Consider the following 20,824-nt stretch of genomic DNA (forward strand, 5'->3'; position numbering starts at 1 on the left):
GCTTTTTTTTTTTTTGGTGTAAATACTACCAACATAGCCAATCTCAAACTACCAACTTGATGTTCCTGAAGGAAGAAAAAAACATATACACTTGGCTCTTGCAAGTCAGTGCAAGCTGGCTCCAGCATATTACTGGACTAAGAATGATCTGACTGGTAGCCAGGAAGGGGAAAGTACATTGTACATGACAACTTAAGATATAAGGAAAGTGAGTTCTACAAAATACAGAGTTTTTATCTTAAGAAAAATTGATTTTACTTATCTAGATAGTCACTTTATTTGTACACATTGACCTTTTTCTTTTTGAGGGCTGGCGGTATGAGTATACATTATATAATCTAATAACCTTAGTATTGTTACTTCTATTTCTTTATTCATAAGCAATAACAATTTCTAAAATTAGTTTGTAACTGAGAGTAAAGTGACTGAGAATACTTTTCAATCTAATTTCTTATACTATGAACTAAAGAAATCACCAGTTTCATTTCAGGATATTAGTATAATCTGTATTCCAATATGTTTCATAAAAGCAAATATTTCTTCTCCATTAAATTAGCAAAGTTTTTTTTTCCCAAATCAAAGCAAAGGTTTGAAGATATAATGCACTAAACAATAATATATGTAGAAGAATGCCACTATAATATCTTATTTCTTTACGTAATTTAATACCCTATTAACACCAGTGGGCAGATGCATAGTATTGACAGTATACCAAATGATTAACTATGAAAACTTACTTTTAAAATATTTTCACATTAGGCACTGGTGGAACCAGAGCTGATATGTGTATATATTTGCTCAAAGAATTAAAATTTCCAGTAGCATTAGAAAAGAATGCACTTATATTTTATGCAGCTATACAAAATCTCATGACTTCTACTGAAAACCTCACAATTCTGTGCACAAATGAATACATCTTTTCAAACAACTTGTAGTAATATTGAGTTTATAAAGATTACTATAAAAATACTGCAAACTCAATCAAAACACAATAATATAGTACAAAGTCTTCTGTTTTTTAAAAGTCAAATTTTAAAAGGCTTGTACTTATACAAATGCACTATCCTTTTCAGTGACCCTTTACTGATTTTTTTTTTTTTTAGGATATCTGGTTTTAGAAATCTAAATTAAATATTTTTCATTATTTTCTGCTTCAGAATGGGAAGACACTGAAAATGCATAAATTTTAAAAATAGGACTGGGTAAAAGCTTTACAAAGTAGAACAGTAAACATTCTATATGTTTTAGTTAGTGCCCTATTAAAGATAAAAATGTCCTACTGCCCCATTTTCTTCATAGTTAACTCTAATTCTTAATGATCTTAACTACTTCTTTGTTTATATAGTCTCTAACAAAACCTCAAAGATCACTAAAGTCATTTTCCACTTTCAAAGAATATTTAAAGAAATGTTTATTTCAATATAAAACCTCAAAGTGCTAAATTAAGACACATTAGTAACATGGCTAGCCAATTACTTGCATTAGCCTTAGAAGAATATTATTACAATTGGCTCTTAAGTTCCAAACTTAAGCATTCGGTGTTATACTGTAATACTGTACTTTCCAATGCAGATACTTAAAAAAAGACCTGATTATTTTTCTGAACAGTCAAATGTAAATCAATTTTTTTTTGTGGAAAAAAATCCATGCCAAGATAGGAAATACATTGTTTTAAATCTTTGAGTAATTTTTATAAAAGAATTATAAAATTATAAATTTCTGAAAAAAACACTGAAAATGTCTAAGAAAAAATATGCAACTTGTTAGATACATGAAAATATGGCATTACCTTAGAGTGCAGTCAACTATGCTTGTAAGACTTGAAAAACTCACAAAATGTAATTAGCACCAAAATTGTCTAAAACTTGAAATGATACACTGCAGTAATTCCAGGCCTACATGTTACATTATTTAGAAGTTATATTTAACCTGGGAAATTTCCCCAGTTATAATAAATATATTCTTTCAACCTTTAGTAAATGTGCTAGTTTTATTGATTTTTATCACAATGTTAAGGTAGTGTATGCTAATTATTATTGACCATACTTTGGGCTGAGCAGGAACAATAGAAATTCAAAAATTCCCCAAATAATATTAGATTATTTGGTGGGGGTGGGGGGAGTGAATGGGGAAGAGCTTTCCAATTAAAACTTATTTTTAGTTTGTTTCATCCTTTTTTCCCCTAAAATGTTTTATTGTAACTCTTTATGAGAGCTACATTGCTTGATTTGAATTCTATATCCTGCTATTTCCCCTGCTCCCTTTTTTGGTGGTGGTGGTGAAGATTTGGCATGGGGATAGAGGTATCTAAAGGGGACAGAGATCACATTAGTGAAACAAGAGCTTTGAATAAGCTAATGTATATTAAAAATATATATGCAACCCTGTTATCAAGAGTTTAGTTTAAACAACATGCTTGTATATAAATTTAATTACAAAACAGTCATCACACAACTTGAAACTAGGCAAACTTTTTTGGTTGTCAAAAAGTGAAATAATAACTTCTCTAATTACATTTATGGCTACCAAATGTCAAATAAATCCATTCAGTTACTGTTGCACATAAATAATGACAAGGCAAAGAACAGCAACTAGTCCAAGGGCCTGCAGGCCAAGGAACCACAGCATAAGCCAAAAGAAAATGACTATTACTGGTTCCACAATTCGTTCTCCAAAATACATCCTTGTGAAGCCCATGTTGATAAGGTTTTTGTTCAGTTCACCAAAAAGTGTTCCCATCTTTTTGTAGTCATCTCCAACGGGTTCGCCAGTGTGGTTTTGTGATTCTTCAACATCCTTAAAAAAAAAAAAGGCATGTTCATAAAGGTTTTGTTGCATGGTAAAAAAAAAAAAAAAAAAAAAAGACAAAATAAAATATGAATACACAAAAAAAGAAATATGTAATGGTCTTTAAGAATAACAAAAGATAGTTCTACTTTATCTCCCAAAGTATTGGGCATACTTCTGATAATTATTCAATAGCATTTTGTTAACCTAAAACAATGAGAATGTTCTTTTTGATCCTGGAATTGCAAAAAGATGACTGCTTATGGATTTCTCTGCGATTTCAGAACAACTTTTTCTGCCACCCTCCTGTTTTATAAGGCAGGGCCCCTGACTGTTCTGTCCTAGTAAGCTTCTTTTTAGTCTAGTCCTCTGACACTAAGCTTTAAGGAACTGAGCCTCAGCTGACTGAACCATGTCATGCTGCTGCTATTGAGTAATCCTGTCATTACTGCTGTGATCTTTTAGCCTTAGACTCCAGTAAGTAAACTTCAGTGTGGCCCTTGTATAGCTTCCTGTCCATTCTACAAATATTCTGAATACTTCTTATTAATTTCATTAGGAGATACAATAGTTTTTAAATAGGAATCACTTTTTACAATAAGGCCAAAAGTCCACCCAGAAGTTATTGCCCAAGAAAATGTTTATGTGTAACCAATTATGCACACCAAAAATATTTTACTAACTGGCCACCACACCAGTTAGTAAACTACATCTCTCAGCTTGAAACCCACCCTTAGGAATTCTGCAGACATTTCTGGCTCCCTGTTAGGCTCTGTCAATAGAGGGAACAGAGAGGCACTGCAGAGGTGGAGAAGGAAGAAAGGATTTGCTCTCATTTCTTTTGGATGGATTTCTTGATCCTCACTCTAGTAACAGTTCTTCTGTCTGGCAGTAGTAGTTCCTTCTAGTAGCAAGAGCTGATTACAATTTGAGGGTTTTCCAACACTTGTAGAAGTAATCTTAACGTGCTTTTTTGAGACACCAGTTTCAACTCCTGGGTACTTCTTTCTTAGAAAACTGGTCCCCAGGTCTCTAGGGTCTCTCCTCTGACTCAGAGAAACCAGCACCAGGTAAGCAGAAATCCATTCTCCAAAGTCTGAATTTCAGCTCCATGGCCTTTTCTCAAGCTTTGGTAATTCCATCCATCTCTTTTCTTTGCTGCCCAGTCCTAAGAACGGTGGCTGCTTGCAGCTGTTGTCTCGATGATGTTTTAGTGTAGTGGTTTTTAAATTTTAACATATATTAGAATGCCTTGGAGGGTTTGTTAAAGTACATATTGCTGGGCCCACTACCAGAGTTTCTGATTCATTCAGGGTGAGGCTTGGAGTCTGAGACTTTGCATTTCTAATAAGTTTCCAGGTAATGGTGCTGGTCTGGCAACCATCCTTTGAAAATCATTGCCCTTGTGTTTCTTTCTTCCTTTTCCATTCTTCAATACCTATTTAACACTTATTTATATTATCTTTGTTAAAATAATTGATGTAGTTTCTCTCTCCTCCCTAGATCCTGGTACAGTTGCAAAAGAAAAATTATGTCATGTATGTGACACAATTGTAAATATAATTTATTAAATCTATTTTATTTAGGAGTCATGAGTCAAATAATTATTGAACATGTACTTGCTCATAGTAGGTGCAAGACAGAGAATTCCTGTCTTGCACCTACTGTTGGAAAGACCCTTTGGATATAGGACTTCACATAATAAGTATTAAATACCATTAAGTATGCTGTACAGGCCAAAGGAAAGCAAAATTAATTACCTTAAAAAGGAATGTTACAAAAATCACCTGCCAGCAAACAGCCAATGAATTCAAATAACTGAATCAAAATTCAAACCCAATCAAACTTAGATTCCTTTAGTAGAAACCAAAACTTGATCATTTCTCTCATCAATCACTAACTACAAATATTTTTCCATTTTAAAAATAAAAGCTGTATAAAGCTACATTTTCTGTTCTACACATATTTTACAATATATCTTCAAGGGAAGAGTGAAAAAATCTAATTTTTGTCTGAAATAGACAAAATGATTTTCAATATGACTTTAGGAAGTGGGCTTTTCTCATATACTAGAAATTTATGCACAGCACAGAGTATCATGGGGGGTTGACAAGGAGGTAGAAAAATGAGACACACTGGGGCATCATTGTTAAGTCTATATTATGTATTCAAGCCACGCACACTTTTGAGCTATTAAAAAAAAGAGTGGGAAAAACAAAATGCCGTAGAGTTATCTAGAGAGTTTAAATCCAGGCTTCAACACTTAAGCTAGCTGAGTGACCTTGGACACATTTCTTCTTTTTCCTGAGTCTTAATTTTTAATCCATAAAATGGATTTACATAATCCTTTTTTGATACTGATGGTTTTCTTTTAAATTATAAATTGTTACTCTTTTCTTTTAAAAAATGTTGATTTCTAAATTTTTTTTTTATTCATGGATATGCCACAATTGGGTCAATTTTGTGTTTCTCAGTTTCTTGTACTTTTATGTATTCCATAATAATATACTACATTAACAAACAAACAAACCCCCTTGTTCTTGCTGGTATTAAGTGTTTTTTATTTAAGGGTAGAACTTGAAGAGTGCTTGCTTTCATTTGTAATTCTTCTGGTCCCTCATCCCTGCCTACTTCCCGAAGGTTTAGCATGTTGATAATGTTTCTGGCCTTTTATTTTTAAAATTTTTTTATTAAAGTTATTTACACATTTTTTTACTCTTCCCAATTTCTTGTAATCTATGCACTCGTTGTACTTTGAGGTTTTTTGTTGTTACTGAACCTTTTTAAGACTTTTTTTCCAGTATTTTTGTGGTTTTAGTAAAAAGAAAGTATGACAGTCTGATATGGTAGGTACTCTCTGAAGGTTTACTTTAAAATTTGTTGTAAAATGAATTAAATTCTGCACATGCTTGTCTGTTTTTCAGGGGGAAGAAGTAGGTGTTGTAACACTTACATCAAAATAGGGAGTTAACTCAGGCCAGGTGAAGAGACAGCAATGCTCATATCATCTCCGATCCTGGGAACAGCTTGTAGGACTGAGACTGGAAGTGGAAGACCTAGTAAGGACAGGTCTGGGCAAGCTGTACTGTTGCAGCTTGCCTCTTTTATTATTATAAAAAGTTTCAAACACACAAAAAATTAGAGAAAATAGTACAACAAACCCTTATCAACCAGATTCAGCAATTATTAAAACTTTGCCACTTTACTGAAGTACTTCTCAGTCTGGACAATCTAATGGGGAGGAAAAATGTAAACAAAACTAAACAAAATCACTAGAAGAATGCTTAAAAGTAATCTATCTTCACAAATGAAGCTCTGTAGAAACATAAAAAATATTCACGAATGGAGACAAGTGCGATGGCTCACGTTGGTCATTCTGCAATTTGGGTGGCCAAGACAGGGAGATTGCTTGAACCCAGGAGTTCAAGACCAGGCTGGGCAACATAGTGAAACCTTGTCTGTACAAAAAATAAATAAAAAATAGTTAGGACTGGTGGCGTGTGCCTGTAGAACCAGTTACTTAGGAGGCTAAGGTGGAAAGATGGTCTGAGTCTAGGAGGTTGAGGCTGCACTGAGCTGTTATTATGCCATTGCACTCCAGCCTGGGTGATAGAGTGAGACTTTGACTTAAAAAAGAAATCCAGCAATGATTTGGACAGAGGGTTCAACCAATACAAAGGAAGGCATTTAAGAACATGGAGAAGAAAATAAGTAGTATTTTTAAATAAGCGAGAGTACAAACGAGCTCATTACAGTATTTTGTGTATATAGGCTATCCCCTTTAATACATACAGTGGTGTGTTGATAAATGTTTAACAATGGGCTTTGTTGGGGGTTAGGGAAAGCCGTGTTTTGTAGCATTTGCAAATTCTGTGGTGTTTTCCAATTCCTGTAGTATCAGTACTCCCATTGTGGCCAATTTCAAACTATTAACAGCTCCCAAGGATACTGAAAATTTAATAATTGTGTCTTCAAGGTCTGGTAGGAGCCAGCACCTGCATTTTACTGTACAAACAGTGCTTGAGATAAGTTGAGATAAAGACTTGCAAAGTTCGGTCAATAAATTTGATCCCTCCCTTCATTCTATCAATTGGGACACTTTAATATTTTGTTTTTAAGTTTACAAAACTGACAAGTTGGGATAGTTAACTAGAATTAATGCATTATATTTTGCAGGTGGGAAAACTGTATTAAGAAAGAAATATATTATGGCTTGAGTAGTAGTTGTGTTTAGAATAGAATGAAAGGCATATCGTGTTACAAAACCACAAGTAACAGCATTTTGCTTTTCTGGCCTGTCTCATGCAGATATCACAAGGGCATCCAATTCAATATTTTTTAGAGGTTCTTATTTACAACAAAATTTAAAGCACCTGGTTGATTTGTAAAGCAGAGGTGCTCTCTCAATGCTCCCTAGCTCAGGAAATGGTATCACCATCCATATGCCAGGTCCATGTCATTCCTGGCACCCTCCCTCTTCCTCTTCCCCATGTCCTACACTCAGCTCATCACCATATCCTCTTTATTTTCTAAATATTTCTTTAAGGTGTATACATGATTCCATCTACCACTATAATCCTAAAACAATCTATAAACATCTCTTGCCTTGACTATTCCAATAGCTTCCTAACACTGCTCTGGCACAAATCTATTAGCTCCCCTATAATCTATATACCACAATGTAGCCACAATGATCCTTTCAAACTGCAAATCCAATCATGCCACCTCTATCCTGCTTTTAGGAACAAGGAAAAAATCTTTAACATGATCTATAAGGCCCTGCTTAGTCTGGCTTCTGTCTGGATCGCTGGCCTTTTTCTGTCACCAGCTTTTCTGTCTTTTTGTTTCAGCCACATGGATCTTTCAGTTTCTTGAATCACCATGCACAGGGTTTGAACAGGCTGTTTTCTCTGCCTAAAATACTCTTTCCTATCTCCTTTGTTTAGTTAAGGCATGCTCTTCTTTCAGTCTTAGCTTAAGGCTCAGCTCAGTCTCATATCATCAGATAATTATCTCTCAATGCATTCTAATTCAGTGCAAATGTGTGTGTGATTATTTGATTAACGTCTTTCTAGCTGTACTATAAGTTCCATAAGTTAGGGGCAGTATGTTATTTTCATAGGTCACTGATATCAGTATATAGCAGGGACTATATATCTTTGAAATAGCAGCACATAGAAACATCTCAATAAACACTTGTTGAATAAATAAGAATTTATCATATATTTTTTGGTAAGCATTATAACAATACTGGATAGATTTTCTACCTTGCTCACTTTTTGCTAAACGAAAGATGGTCATTATTTCCCAAAGTATTATTTATTACAGCAATTTCAAAACATTGCAGAGATTTTTAGGGAATTGGCAGTATTTCTGTCATGGACATTATTTAGCATCCATTCCTTTATTCCTCTTCCCTATTAGAACCTTAATCCAGCCCACATTCTTTAGGTGAGGTGGACCCCACCTACAGTCTGGAAAAGACAGTTCTAAGTAATTTTCTCTTTACCAGAAGCTAGTTTTGGAAAGTGCATATGATCTATTTTGGAACAAGGACTTTGCATGTCTTCTGAAAAAATTCTTCCTACCTCTTCTGGGACAACTTTGGAATGTTATCCTTATTGTTTTCTATTTCTCCATATATACTCCTTAAGTAAAGATAACTTGGTGTTTCATATTAGTTTTCTATTGCTGCCATAAGAAATTATTACAAACTTAGTGTTTTGTAATAAGTATATTATTTTATAGTTCTGTATATTAGAAGTCATATTGATAAGAATGCATTTCTTTCTGGAGCCTCTAGAAGAGACTCTATTTTCCTACTTTTCCAGCTGCGAGAGCTGCCCACATTCCTTGGCTCTTGGACCCCTTCCTTAATCTCCAAAGGTAGCAGAGTTGCATCTCTCTGACCATTCTTCTGTAGTTAACATTTTGCTTTGATCACCATAGGGAAAGGTTCTCTGTTTTTAAGGATTCATGTAATTAGGTTTGTCCCACCTGGATGATTAAGGATGCTTTCCACATCTCAGGGTCCTTAAATTTAACTATATCTGCAAAATTTCTTTTTCTATGAAAGGTATAATTCTCCCCAGTTCTGAAGATTAAGACATGACATCTTTGGGGAGACCACTATTCTGCCTAGCACAGAATTTTGTCATAAAATTATTTCTTTATATATCTACTTCCTGTCACTAGCTTTGAACCCATTAAGGCTATTAAGGGGTATAACTATGTCTTATAAATTAGTACTTACATTAGTACTTAGTGTATTGCACTGTTTCTGGCCTATTGTAGGCTCATAATAAATGTTTGTTGGATGGATAACAGAAATATTATACAGTAATAACATATCAGGCAAAAAAACTCTGACAAAAAAACCATACACAACTTAAATGTAACATCAATATTCATTTTATTCTCCCATAACCACAACTGTGAATTTTTTTCAAATACTTAAATTTTATACTAAGTTATGGGATATTACAGCTGCTAGCTAAAATTTATTTGTTCAGCTTAATTCCTAAATCAGCAGTGACTAACAAGGACAGATGAGTTCTTACAGCCCAGATTTCCTCTCAAAATGTTTGTAATTTTCAGTGATAGTAGTTACAGTAATATTAATGGTATAGTAGAAAAGCTAACACTGATGCCTACTATGTATCAAGCATTTTGGTTTCTATGCATTATCTTGTTTGTCCTGTAAGGGAGGGACCCCCGTTTACAAATAAGGAAACTGTAAAGTTTCAGAGGAGTTAAATGTCTAGACATTGACTTATACTTAGTAATTGAAGAATCTGTGATACAACCCATTCTTACTCCAGAGCCCATATCATTAATCCCCATACCATATGCTTTCCAGTTATTATTATATTAATAGCTGTTTAATGCTGCACAGTTTTCAGAGAAATTCTACATATTTCATCTCCGAAAAAAGAAAAGCTATGGAAACACACTTTCATTTTACAAAAAATGAATACCTTTTACATAGCAAAATGAACATCAGTCTCTTTTTTGCTTTAAAATTTTTCTCATGGTTTACTGAATACTTAAAAGTAAGTTTATCAAGCAGAAAAGTTTCACAAATTTTTATTTTCATCTTGTATAAAAATTTAAACAAGGTAAAGCTATTTGTAGCAGGCTACTACATTTCCATAACTTTTTAAGTCATGACCAGAGTCTATATTCAAAAGTGGGAAAAAAAGCCACTCTAAGCAAGAATGAAGAGATATGGTTGGCAGAATTGTAATAAGGCAAAAACAAAAAAACAAGCTCATAAGATTTCACATACAAAACAGATCATGAATGCAGAAATGCAGATGGAGTTTTTTCCCTGTTCTACCATTAATCACCTTTGTCTTTGCCAAATTTTATTCTTGCATATGAGATCCCAATAGAAAAACATTTGTCAAATGTACAGTTTCCTTTGTGGTTATACAGAGAGTATTGACTATGACATGCAAATTGAAAAGTGTCTTACCAAAACAGTAGTAATACTTTTTTTTTTTTGTCCATGATTAAAGAAATACATAAAATAGAGGAATATTCTATTTAATTAAAAACTTCTTTTTAAAAATATATCCAAAATTAATGATTACTTATAAAAATTAAAGGTAATTCCTTAAATAATTGTGGAATTTTTGAGAAGCATCCTTAAAGATTCTTAAATCAAAATCTCTTACTTTAGAAACTAGGAAGAACTAGGAATAAAGAGTATAAGTCACACAGCCTATTAGCAAAAACAGCAGCAGCAACAACAACAACAACAAAAATAGATTCTGGAAGCAAACAGGACAGATTCAAAACCTGCTGTCACATATCAGTTGTTTGACATTGGGCAGATTACTTAATCACTGGCCCTCAGTTTCCCCATCTATAAAAGAAGCATAATAAGCTACCTTACAGAGTTGCTGCAATAATGAAGAAACAGACAAACGCTTTCTGAACACAATAAGCACTCAATAAATGGTAACTATTATTAATACTTTTTTGGGTAGAATTTATGTCTTGTGATTTTTACTTCTATTCTCTTTCTACTGTATCATGTTGCCTGAGATAAAGTTCAGTTGTATTTTTCTTCAAGTTTGTTAAGACAATTTAATTATATAGAAATTAAGGTGGGATGTTTTCTATGGAGCATCCTTACCCATGGAACAACCTGTGCATATTAGTGTTGGTAGAACCTCCATTTATTCACTTTTAGAAGAGCACAAGCTACAATCTATAAACAGGTTTTCCCTGAGTGGGTGACAATTTAAGATTCACTTTTAATTGTTTTCCTGTATCCAGTATTACATGTTGTTGTATTAATGCATGTTATTACATATGCAGTATTGAAAATCTGCTGTTTCTGCCTGTCTGGTATTTATTCTACCATTCTTACTAGTTAAACCTTGATTTAATCTTGGAAAGATCATCTTTTAGTCCATGTGTTGGCTGAAGATGTCACCATTCCTGAGCTCCAAGCCTGTCCAATAAGAATATTTCATTTTCGTGGGCACTTTACTAGTTAAAGAATGAGCATATAACCCAAGACAGGCCAATGAAAGCTCTATCTAAGACTTCTGCTGCAACTATTGAAAAAGAGACTAAAAGCTTGCTAAGAACCAAAGTAACATAAAGACAAGAAATGAACATAGAGTCTCATCGCTACAGTTTGAGTACTTGGATATAGCTAGCACCTCCTCCTCTGGCCTTTTAAATAATATGAGCCAATAAAATCCTTTTTTCCAAAATCTAGTGAGAGTTAATTTTTTTCACTTAAAACCAAGAATTCTAACTATAGATAATGATGATGATGATAGCTAGCACTATTTGAAGTTTCTCATATGCTCACATATTGTGGTAAGCATTTTACACATTCAGCCAGGGACTAGTAGCCGTGACTAGTAATACTGTGACTGCTACCAGGAAGGTATAGCCTTGGGCATATACACAGTTTTTCAGACTACCAGGAATGACTGTGATAATAATTTTAAACCTAGCTGCCTAGGATTTGCCCCTGGGTTAGAATAGCTTATTGCGCAATCAGCATTTTGTCAGAGGGTGGATTTAAGCCTCTTGTGCCATTGAGACTTTTGTTCTGTGTTGATCGAGTCGGTGCACAGCATGGAGAATGCTGAATCTACCCCACATCATGCTATGATTACTCCTGAGTGGCTGCAGCCTGGCTCATGAGCCCTGTTCCCCCCCCCCCCCGCCTTTTTTTTTTTTTTTGAGTTGGAGTCTCACTCTATCGCCCAGACTGGCGTGCAGTGGCACGCTCCCGGCCACCGCAGCCTCGATCAGCTGGGTTCCGGCGATCCTTCCGCCTCAGCCTTCCAAGTAGCTGGAACTACAGGCGTGCGCTCCCATGCCCGGCTAATTTCTTTGATTTATTGTAGAGATGAGGCCTCACCAAGTTGCCCAGGCGGGTCACAAACCCGCGGGCTCAGGCAATTCACTCACCTCAGTCTCCCAAAGTGCGGGATTACAGGCGGAGTTTCGGAACCCAGCCAGTTTTCCCAATTTTTAAAGTTGACTTTGATCCCCGGAGGGTTCTTGGCTCTTTCCCTGGTTCTCTCTTCAAAACTTCTGGCTGCTCTGTTTTGACACATTATGGATCTGTCAACCTCTTTTTAATTGCTCTTCACCAAGATCTGTATTGTTTTCAACAACAAACTCAGGCATGAAGTTCTCTATTCCCTTTTCTAAATACACAGTCAGTTTTCTAAGGCAAATCTGTGGAGCTTTTCACCTTTACGGCCGGCCTGTCTGCCTTTTCTCCTGGGCAGAGGTCCTGCACCAATGTGCTGGTTTTCTCTGGGGTGACAATCCTGCTGTAAAATTAAGCACTTGGGGTTGGGGAACAGCCTCTGATCTTCCTAGGTTGCCTCTCCTGGTAAGGAACCTCTGCCCTGCAGTGAGTGGAAGGAGTGGGTATTGGGCCTCAGTGTTTTCTGCTTGCTGTGCCTGGAGTGGGGACTGGTTGGGAGAAGAGACTCTTGGTCTTCTCAGGCATACCTACGTGGCTGAAAAGAGATTCTGTAACATGAAGCTGGGGGCTGTGAAGTGGGGGAGAGATGAGAAACACCAGAGGCCTACCTCCCCAGGGTGACACTGTAGCCTTATACTGAGAGTTGAGGGAAGAGTGCCCCCCTTTCTTCTTGGCTATATATGCAAGGTTGAAACTTCTGTAACACTGTATGGCAAAGAGGAGGTACGAAGTGGGTTGTGGTTCAGATGTTACAAATACTCACTGTTCTTACTGAGATTTAGTAGATTTTCTTGAATAAATGTTTCTTTCTCTGTTTGCTGTATGCCTTGAAGATGTCTTCCCAGAGACTTTTTAAAAATTTGCTTTGTTTAGTTTTGCTTAATAATTTTCACCAGTTAAATTGTTGTTTTGCTCAGGAGAGAATTTGCTGAATTCCTTACTTCATTGTTCTGGAAGTCCCACTTTGGTTGTTTCTGTACATTAGTTACTTTTGATAGTGACCTGTGGTACAATTTTTCTAAGGCTGAATCAGAGGATGCTGGATGGTAGATAGCTAGTCTCTTGGAATCAGTCTGGAGACTTGAAACACTTTGAAGAGCATTTATTATTCTTCATATATTCTGTGATAATAAAACTCTGAGTATAAAAGTTTGACTTATGAGTATCCATTTAATCAGATGGTTCATCTTACTAACACTTTAAAAAGCACATCTTTAAATATAAACTTAAAGTTTAAATGAATACAAACCAATGACTTATCTTTTTCCTCTTTCCTCATTGTCCTTTCACACATTTCATTAAACAGGCAATTTTCCTTCATTGTTCAGTAGAGTCTACTAAATACTTTAGCTGGTAATTAACTCATTTTTTTCATTAAGTCTAAGGAAGGTTAGCTTGAAATCCAAATCTTGGAATAATCCTGTTTTTCCCTTTGTTACTTTCAATACATTAAAAGTCACAACTAAATATGTTTCTTACAACAATTTTTAGCGTAAAATTAAAATTCTCTCTATAATTATTTATAATTCTCTGGAGAAGTTCTTAAAAGATGAAGAAATGTCAAAAGTAAACCAAGAATGCTCTGTGAGCATTAAAATGGTCTACTCCTTTCTACTCCCTACATCAAATCCCTGGCAGCCCAGAAAGAAAAAACAGCAAATAAATAAACATATTAACACAAACATAATGAACTAATAAAACTATGTTAAGTTGTCATTTATATTCAGTATAACAGTTATAAATATTTTACTTTAAAAGCTTTTACTTTCTGGAAACAATTCAATTCAACAAACATTTTCCTGCTGCCTATAATGTGTTAAATAAGACTACATCCGTCACTTCAAAAATCTAACAATCTAGTATGGTGGTTAACATTTATATATAAATAAGTAAATTTTAATGCAAAATGTGATAAATGTTTAAGAGTTGCAAAATGCTTGGCACTTAATTCAAAAAAGGTCTATTTGATCAATAATTAAATCGGGAGGATTGGCCAAAAGAAACTCTTTAATGAAATGCTTTAAAACACTTGGTTAGATGATTCTCTAAAAAATGAAATGCTAGCCGGGCTCATTGGCTCAGCCTGTAATCCCTGCGCTTTGGGAGGCTGAGGTGAGTGGATTGCCTGAGCCCGTGGGTCCGAGACCCGCCTGGGCAACTTGGCAAGACCTCATCTCTACAATAAAAAAAAAAAAAAAAAAAATTAGCCAGGCATGGTAGCGCGCATCTGTAGTTCCAGCTACTTGGAAGGCGGAGGCAGAAGAATGGCCAGAGCCCAGCAGGTCAAGGCTGCGGTAGCTGGCAGCGGCCACTGCCTTCCAGCCTGGGCGACAGAGTGAGACTCTAACTCAAAAAAAAAGAAATGCAGTGTTTAAAGGCTTCTGTATTGTTACATAATAGGATAACTGTTTATAGCACTGATATACCACAAACTGATTCTGTGGTTGTTAGATATCTTTACTTCAGCATTTAGTTACCTGCAAAGACTCATTTCTTGCTTTTTATTTCTTTTCTTTTCTTTTTTTTTTTTTGGAGTTTAAGTCTCACTCTGTCTCCCATACTGGAGTGCAGTAACACACTCCCGGCCACTACAGCAGCCTCGACTTGCTGGGCTCAGGCAATCCTTCCGTCTCAGCCTTCCAAGTAGCCGGAACTACAGGTGCACACTACCACGCCCGGCTAATTTTTTGATTTATTGTAGAGATGAGGTCTCACCAAGTTGCCCAGCCGGGTCTCGAACCTGTGGGCTCAGGCAATCAATCCACTTGTCTCAGCCTCCCAAAGTGCTGGGATTACAGATTGAGCCACCGAACCTGGTCATATTCCTTTTCATCTCAAAGGCTAGCCCTGGGTAGATATGTTCTGAAACATATAAGCCTTGAAAACAACAAATGAATAATGTTTAAATGAAGTTTTCAACTGATTTCATATTCATTTATTAACAAAAAATGACTAACATTTATTGAATATGTAGTATGTGCTGGGCAATGCTTTAAGTACTATGATCTTTAAAACATAAAGGAAACTGAGGAAGAGAGATTATGTAATTTGGTTAAGATCATCTATTAAGTAACTGGTGAAGACACACATTCAGGCAATCTGGCTCTAAAGTCTATGTTCTCAAGTCCTACACCATATACCTTATAAATATAAAATCAGTCTTGTGATGATTCACATTCTATTTGTTTTAATATATCAGTTATTAACAGCTGTTCAAACAGTTACACTTATCTTGATTCACTTATATTCAGCAAAAATAATAATTTAAAAATAGTTTTTGCATTTATCTCACTATATAGTATAGCACCTGGTCACAATTGTAATACCTAAAATTTGACTAGGATTTAAAATTTTTCATCTTTCTTAAAAACAAACACAAAAACAAAAACCAACCTCTAAACTTTAACCCCACCCCTAAACTCAGAAGAAAAGCAAAGCTTAAAGACAGACTAAGTACATAAAACACTTCAGAGATGGACTGATCTTTTCATATTTCAAATGATATCCAGTTAAGGGAGAAAAAAGGATCTTATTTGGCCAGAAAAAAAAACTTTTTTCTCCTCCAGAACTTTTCTTGCCTTAGGAGTACAGTAGTCCCCCCTTATCCACAGATTTACTTTCCGTAGTTTCAGTTACCTGTAGTCAATTGTGTTCTGAAAACATTAAATGAAAAATTTCAGAAATAATCCTTAAGTTTTACATTGTGGCATGTTCTGTTGAGTTTAATGAAGTCTCACGCCATCCCTTTATCCAGTGTATCCAAGTTGTAGACACCACCCACTTAGTGGCTTAGTAGTTGTCTTGGTTATTGGATTGACAGATCACAAGAAGTGTGAGTAGAGTAAGATACTTTTATTTCAGTATATTGTTACAATTGTTCTATTTTATTATTATCTATTGTTGTTAATCTCTTACTGTGCCATAATTTATAAATTAAACTTTATCATAGCTATGAACATACAGGGAAAAATATATATAGGACTTGGTACTATCCTTAGTTACAGGCATCCACTGGGGAGCTTGGAGACTGTATGTGCTTAATAATGACTAAGAACAAAGAACAATGAACTTCTAACATGAGTAGAACATGCTCCAATGCTTATAGACACTGGAGCACTGCCTTTATAGACAACATAATTTTTGATTTAATATAGTTATGGAGAGACCAAAAGATAGAGAAATAGAATGACAGAAAGAAGTAGTGAGTCTCAGATTTTAGACTGAAAAATCTTTTTCCAAAAAATAAATGAAATTTTGTTCCATGTAATCTACTCCACCATCCCACTCAACCTCTCAATAGAAAGATTTTCTTTGAAAAATGCCTTGTTACCTTCTTACTAAAGGGCAGGAGTTTCACATTTGTGAAAAACCCGTAAGACACAATATCATACAGAAAGGGAAGATACACAAATACATGACAATATTTACTACGAAAGAAGCAGTTATGAATTTTCAAAGCTCTGAATTAGTTATATGTTTAGCCATTTGGCTTTTATTTTCTTCTTGCAGCTTAGAACCTATTGTCTATCATCTCAACTATGAATTCACTGCCACATGTTCTCCCTCATACTCTGACTTTCCACAGTCTCCAGTTTCCCTGCTGTTTCTTCTAGGATGCTAAGTGTTGCTGGTTAAAATTGTGCTCAGATGCTTTGTTTTAAAATCATGTTGTCTCAATGTTCCTGGTACTTCTTCTATACTCCAAAATCCTTCCAGTCATGTCTCAATAATTGTCCATTTAATACCTGAAGCTCATTTCAAATCTTTCCCCTCCTTTATCTTCTCTTTCCTAGAGATGATGCTATTTCTTTTTAAGGTTAACTTTTACTCATAATTGTAAATCTTATTTATGCATCTAAACAAAAATGGATTTTATACTGTAAGATATAGCTTATCATTCCTACAGCAAAGGAAGAAAAGTATAGCTCTCGATTGGAACTGGAATATTTCTATATTAGGCAAGTCATACTTCTATTTAGGACAAAACCAGGAAAAACAACAATGTTCAAAATCAGAAGCCCCAGACAGAATCTGAGGCACTAACTAGATGAAGATTGCTTCTTAAAGCACTGACTAATCACCGAGGGTGCTGGTCTGGTTGTTTGGCCATAACTGATTGAAAGAATCATCAACATTTATGACTTTCTAAATATATGCATTTAAATTAAAATTTAGGATAGGAGGTTTAAGTTTTATCTAGGCCAAGGAAGAATGGCTTATGAAACTTTGAAAACTCTAATTGCTTATGGTGTTATATATCTTTTCCATGTTATATTTGAAGAGTTCAACATGTTGACTCACAAAAGTATTCAAATATATGAACCAAACTTATTAGAATTAAGTTTCCTTTAAAATTAATTTACCCTTATATTTCTTACTAAGATCTATTACAAAGTTAAAGCAAAGTTAACAATGCTTATGAATCTGACAATTTTCAAAAAGCAATGAAAGTGACATTCATATATATTAAATGTTTGGAAGTTGTTTAGTGTGTCTTGTTCAGTAACAGTTTCTTATGTCATACACTGCACTTTTTTGTAAAATTCAGTGACTTGGCTGATTTTTTTCTTTGTAGTTCTGAAATAAACACTGCTGTACAATTCTTATTAAATGAAACGTCTATTAAGCTATCAATCATATGGACTAAGTGGGGAAAAAGTTTAATTGCTTTTAATTATTTATAGTACTAAAGACTGTAGGAATCTAATCTTTTAGATACAGAAAATAGTGTGTATTTATGTATGACATATCATATACAAAAAATTCTATGTAAAGCCACCTTATTTTGCAACAAAGTATATCCATTGTTTAATTCTAGGTGAATGGAGATATGGTAAAAATCACTAAAAGTCCCTGCTTATTGTGATAACGTCTGTGCTTACATTCCAAAGTTATGACAGTCTTCTCTCAGCAAATTTTGCACCTGCATTTTATGCAAGATGTGTTATGCTCTACTTGTGGCAAGCCTGTAACAGACCTGACTGACTTGCCAGACTGATTGATGACTGCTTACTTTCAGGAAACCACACTCCAGTTCTTGGTGTGTGTCACATCCTCCCTGAGCACCACTAATCTTTGATTATTAAACTCTAACTTGAATAATTTACGATCCTTGATCCACAAAACAGGCTGGCTTGCAAAATAAACCCGTTAGTCAATTTAGTTCAATTCAAAAAATAATAATTGAATGTTTACCATGAGCAAGGCAAGTGCTGTGGGGCATACAAAATAAATAACCCACAGTCCCTGCCATTAAGCTTCTTGAAATATAAGAAAAGCTATGTACCCAAATTACCATATAAAATGGTGCTGCACTATCCCTTCCTAATTAAAATGACTCACACTTTTTATAAAAGATTCATAGTTTTCTTCTTATTTTTCTGAACATTACTTCTCAGCTCAGGGAACTCTTCAGGTTTCTAGACTTGTACAGTCAGCTACTTATTCAACATTTCTATATGGATATCTTATAAGAATCTCAAATTCAACATGCCCAGTACCTTCCTTTAGGATCCCTTGTCTCAGTGAATGGCACAATTCTCAGTGCAAGCCAGAGCCTACTAGACATTGGAAACGCCTTCATCTCCTTTGTCCTCTTTCTTTGGTCTCCTTTTGCTGGCTTATTTCTCTCTGAGTTTGTGTGTTAGAATCCCTCATGGGCTAATTTGGAGGCCATCTTGTCTTTATATCCTCTTTTGATGGAGATTTCATCTTCTCTAATGATTTTTATAAATGCTTATAAAGTTTATAAGCTGAAGAGTCCTAATTTTTAAATCATACCCTGACAAAGAGAAAATTATTAGTGAAGTATTTTAAATCTCTTCAGAAAAATAATCCTGTTGCTTTATTTTAATTTTCCTACCTTCCTTTGCTTATTAGTCATTTGTTCAATAAACTTATTAAACACATATATTCCAAGTATTTGTTCCTCACAAAAACATAGTGAGGTAGCTGCTAATAGACTTGAGGGGTCTAGTATACTCTAGAGGATGTTCCAGAATCAGACCACTAGCAAGGATTTGAAAACAGGAGTACTCTGACAAATTCTGAGCTCATCCCGATAAACTGTAGGATAGTTTACTTGGAAATGACTTTTTCAGAACATGTGTTTTGCTCTAATAACTTATATTCTTCTCACCCTTCTCACCCCCTTTACATCAAGTAATCAAACCTCTAAATTTCTTATTGTAAAGAAGTTAAAAGGTATTGAAAGGAAAGCAATGTATTTAAACAAATTCATTATAAGGTGTGATTATATAATCTCCCTTAAGAAATATACTTTTTAAAAACTGGAATTTGCTGACTGAAATAAGTTCATAATAATTTACTTTGTACTTTCATCTTTCCACACAGAATTTGCATAGCTTACAGTGGAAACAAATGTATAAAATATAGAGAACTAGAAATGGGAATGGGTGAGAAAAAATTGGGAATCTAGACTAGAGAAAGATATGTTACCCCAATTACTAAGAGTGGGACTCAGATTGGTTTCACCCTCCTAAAGAGTCAAAGCAAAAGTAGGGGCACAACCAAGTATATAATTCTCACTTCTTTCAACTATCTCAGTGAGCTCTTCCATGACCACCTTATTTAAAAGTGCAATACACCAGGCACAGAAAGACAAGTGTTTCATGTTCTCATTCATATGTGCAAGATAAAATTGCAAATTTAGACCAATTACATACCAGTTAATATTTTCAGTTCTTATGTTAGCCTTTCACCTTATATAGTGGTGGTTTTTACTAATAAATAAAACATATCAAGGACGGATATCCTTGCCTAAAATTTTACAAATGTTTCACAGGGATCTTTTAAGTTCCATGTATAGCTCACATCACTGGTTCTTCTTCTGTTGATTTTAACAAGAGAATATGTTCCTGTCATACACAAAGATCAAGTTTTTCCCTCTTGAAAACTAATGTCTGTCATGGTAATTTCACTTGGGAAGATACACTGCTTCAGCAAAAACATCAACTGAGGTTTTACCAGCAGTGTGTTTTTGGATAGAAGTTTTGACATACTCATCTCTGCTAACTCAGAGATGCCAAAATAGTTTTCTGAAGCATTTGCCATATAATGTAATCTCTGTTCTCACAGAGATGTTTTAGAGTTTGTCTGTGAAAGGGGAGTGGGAAATGGCAGAAAATAAGCATATTAACAAATAAGATAATTTCAAGTAGCGAGAAGCGCTTCGAGGAAAACAGGCTAGTGGAAAAGAGGAATACAGGGTGGGAGGTTCTTTCCAATAAAGTAGTCAGAACTGGGATTTCTGAGGAAGTACCAGTTAAACTGACAATATGAAACTCTGCCAAGGAGAGATCAGGGGGAGAGAGTTCCAGGCAGAGGTCCTGAGATAGAATGTACCTGGCTGTGAAAGTGTAGTGATCCTGACTGTGATCCACGATAAGAAATAAACAGTATTTTATATCCTGAACCAGGATATAAAGTTTCACAAAATGACACACTATGTATGATACATTCTAACAATTTCTATCCTATCCTATACTGTTCTAAATTCCTTAAGTTTGGTTCATGGCCAAACATTAGCTTGGTAGTTAAGGGCTT

The 20,824-nt window shown here is 34.9% G+C and overlaps 1 protein-coding gene across 1 annotated transcript; it reads right to left on the reverse strand.

Moving 5' to 3' along the window:
* Positions 1 to 2,195: 2,195 nt before the first annotated feature.
* Positions 2,196 to 2,796, reverse strand: CUNH4orf32 (chromosome unknown C4orf32 homolog; the record flags this gene model as incomplete). The annotated part of the gene is made up of 1 exon (XM_021710923.1): positions 2,196 to 2,796. A coding segment is annotated over one exon (246 nt), but the record flags the coding sequence as incomplete, so codon positions are not given.
* Positions 2,797 to 20,824: the final 18,028 nt, after the last annotated feature.

The sequence above is a fragment of the Carlito syrichta genome, unplaced genomic scaffold, assembly GCF_000164805.1.
Source record: "Carlito syrichta isolate Samal-C Ts95f unplaced genomic scaffold, Tarsius_syrichta-2.0.1 Scaffold301648, whole genome shotgun sequence".
In the NCBI taxonomy this organism is placed as follows: Eukaryota; Metazoa; Chordata; class Mammalia; order Primates; family Tarsiidae; genus Carlito; species Carlito syrichta.